This window comes from Haliaeetus leucocephalus, unplaced genomic scaffold (genome assembly GCF_000737465.1).
Source record: "Haliaeetus leucocephalus isolate CR32 unplaced genomic scaffold, Haliaeetus_leucocephalus-4.0 Scaffold2, whole genome shotgun sequence".
NCBI classification, from domain to species: domain Eukaryota; kingdom Metazoa; phylum Chordata; class Aves; order Accipitriformes; family Accipitridae; genus Haliaeetus; species Haliaeetus leucocephalus.
Window position 1 is genome coordinate 13,476,073 of NW_010972438.1, and position 2,144 is coordinate 13,478,216.

General features: G+C 53.8%; 1 protein-coding gene across 1 annotated transcript in view; it reads right to left on the reverse strand.

Moving 5' to 3' along the window:
* RUVBL1 (RuvB-like AAA ATPase 1) overlaps positions 1–1,813 on the reverse strand; it is an 18,088-nt gene extending 16,275 nt beyond the window's left edge. The window contains exons 1-2 of the mRNA XM_010571927.1: positions 1,587–1,813; positions 745–831 (exon numbers count right to left, since the gene is read on the reverse strand). Of these exons, the coding sequence (XP_010570229.1) occupies positions 745–831; positions 1,587–1,727 (228 nt within the window). The 5' untranslated portion in view covers positions 1,728–1,813. The remainder of the gene's footprint in view (positions 1–744; positions 832–1,586) is intronic.
* Positions 1,814–2,144: the final 331 nt, after the last annotated feature.

Consider the following 2,144-nt stretch of genomic DNA (forward strand, 5'->3'; position numbering starts at 1 on the left):
TCTTTTCCCGATTTTCTCCCCCAGCCCACTGGATGGGGGGGGAGTGAGTGAGCGGCTGCGTAGTGCTTAGTTGCTGGCTGGGGTTAAACCACGACACAGAGCCAGGCCCAACAGCCTCAGCTAAAGATGGACAAAATGACGTTATGCAAAGTCCATCCTCACTGTCTAGATCCCCAGCAGCCTCACTGCAATCAGTGCAGGTTTGTAACGATGTAAGTGGAGCCAGGGTTCCATTCATAACGTAAATATGGTGAATTATAAGAAGAAGAAGTTGGCACAGGACAGAGCCAGGGCACCTGACCCAAACTGGCCAACAGGGTATTCCATACCATGTGACGTCCCATCTAGTTTAGGAACTGGGAAAGGGGGGGCAGGGAATCGCCGCTCGGGGACTGGCTGGGGGTCGGGCGGCGGGTGGTGAGCAATTGCCCTGCGCATCATTTGTACATTCCAATCCTTTTATTACTACTGTTGTCATTTTATTAGTGTTATCATTATCATTATTAGTTTCTTCTTTTCTGTTCTATTAAACCGTTCTTATCTCAACCCAGGAGTTTTACTTCTTTTCCCGATTTTCTCCCCCATCCCACTGGATGGGGGGAGTGAGTGAGCGGCTGCGTGGTGCTTAGTTGCTGGCTGGGGTTAAACCACGACAGTCTACTACCCTAAAATAGTTTTGACAAAAAATTGAAATAAAATAGATTTGGGAATACTTTATTTCATATAAAAAAAGAAAAATAATACCTTGCCAGTTCCAGGAGGTCCTGCCAACAGCACAGCTCTGCCAGCCATTTTCTTGCTTTTGATTAGTTCCACTATAACCCCACAAGCCTGTAAGTTAATTAAGTATTTACACTGTTAACAGAAGTATTCCTAAAATGTTTTGTTCCTATATCATTAAAAGTGTTTAGAAATATTAGATTTTGTGAGCCCACTAAAAATAAAGAGGATTTCAGTTTCATGCACACAAAAAGGGAGGCAAGATCAGAAAAACCGACTTCCTACAATCGCTTTATCTGACACAGACATTTAAAAAAAAAAATCAAATCACAGACAACAAAACTCAACCTAAGAGCACACACTCCTTTTCCCCCTCCTGGAGTTGCATGCATATATAAACGTTTAAAAATAAGGGAGAAAATTAATCTTTGGCTTTCACAACGACAGATCAGCTAAAGCACCCGCCCAGGGCGAGACACCGGACTGAAACGGAAGCTCCAATCCCCACTTGAGCCAAATCTCTTGACTTTTGGTAGGCTTCGTTGCCTTTGATGCCTCAATTTCTATGCCTAAAACCCGGAGGCAGTCACCTGCCCTCGCCGCCAGCTAACACAAAAAAAGTAGCGGCGTGAGGAATAGCCTTGACCACCCCCACCGCTTCTCACACAGCACCAGAATACACGCAGGAGCTCAGGCAAAGACTTTCACTCGCTAACGGGACTTGTAAGAACACCCAGCACGGACCGGCCCCGGCCCCCGCACCGCCCGGGGCCCCCGAAGCTTCCACCTCACCTGAGGTGGAGACCGCAGAGCCCCAGGGGACCCTCGGCCGGGCCCTGCCGCCCCCCCTCCCCCCCCGCTCTCACCTCCCGCGCATTCTCCTGCCCCACGAGCCCGGCCCCCGCCGGCTTGGCGGTGCCGCTCTCGTCCAGCCCCAGCCCCTTGACATGGCTGTGGGCGGCGATGCGCTGCGTCTTCGAGGTGCTCTTCACCTCCTCGATCTTCATCGCGGGGCAGAACCGTCCCCAAACGCCCGCGCTCCCCACACGCGGCCCGCGCGTTACCAAGGCTCCCGGCGCGCGGCCCCCCTCCGCCCGCCCCGCCGCGCCATTGGCCCTTGTGGCGGCGCTCTCGATCCTTATTGGGCGCGGCGCATGCCTGTCACCGACAGGGGGTGCCTTTTTTTAGGGTCCGTCCACCCCGTTTCCGTGTGCGGCGCTTCCAGAGGGCCCGGCCGGGTGCGGGCACTGCGGAGGAGTCGGGCCGGGCCGGGGATTTGTGGGGAGGCGAGCAGAGGCCGCCCTGGAGGGGAAAGGCAGCTCGTTGTTTCTGGGCAGGTTTCTTGGCCCTGCATCTACATAAACGCCTTCTGCCTTCACCGAATCTGGGGTTGGAGCCAGCGCTTCTCCCCGCTGCCGGGGCAG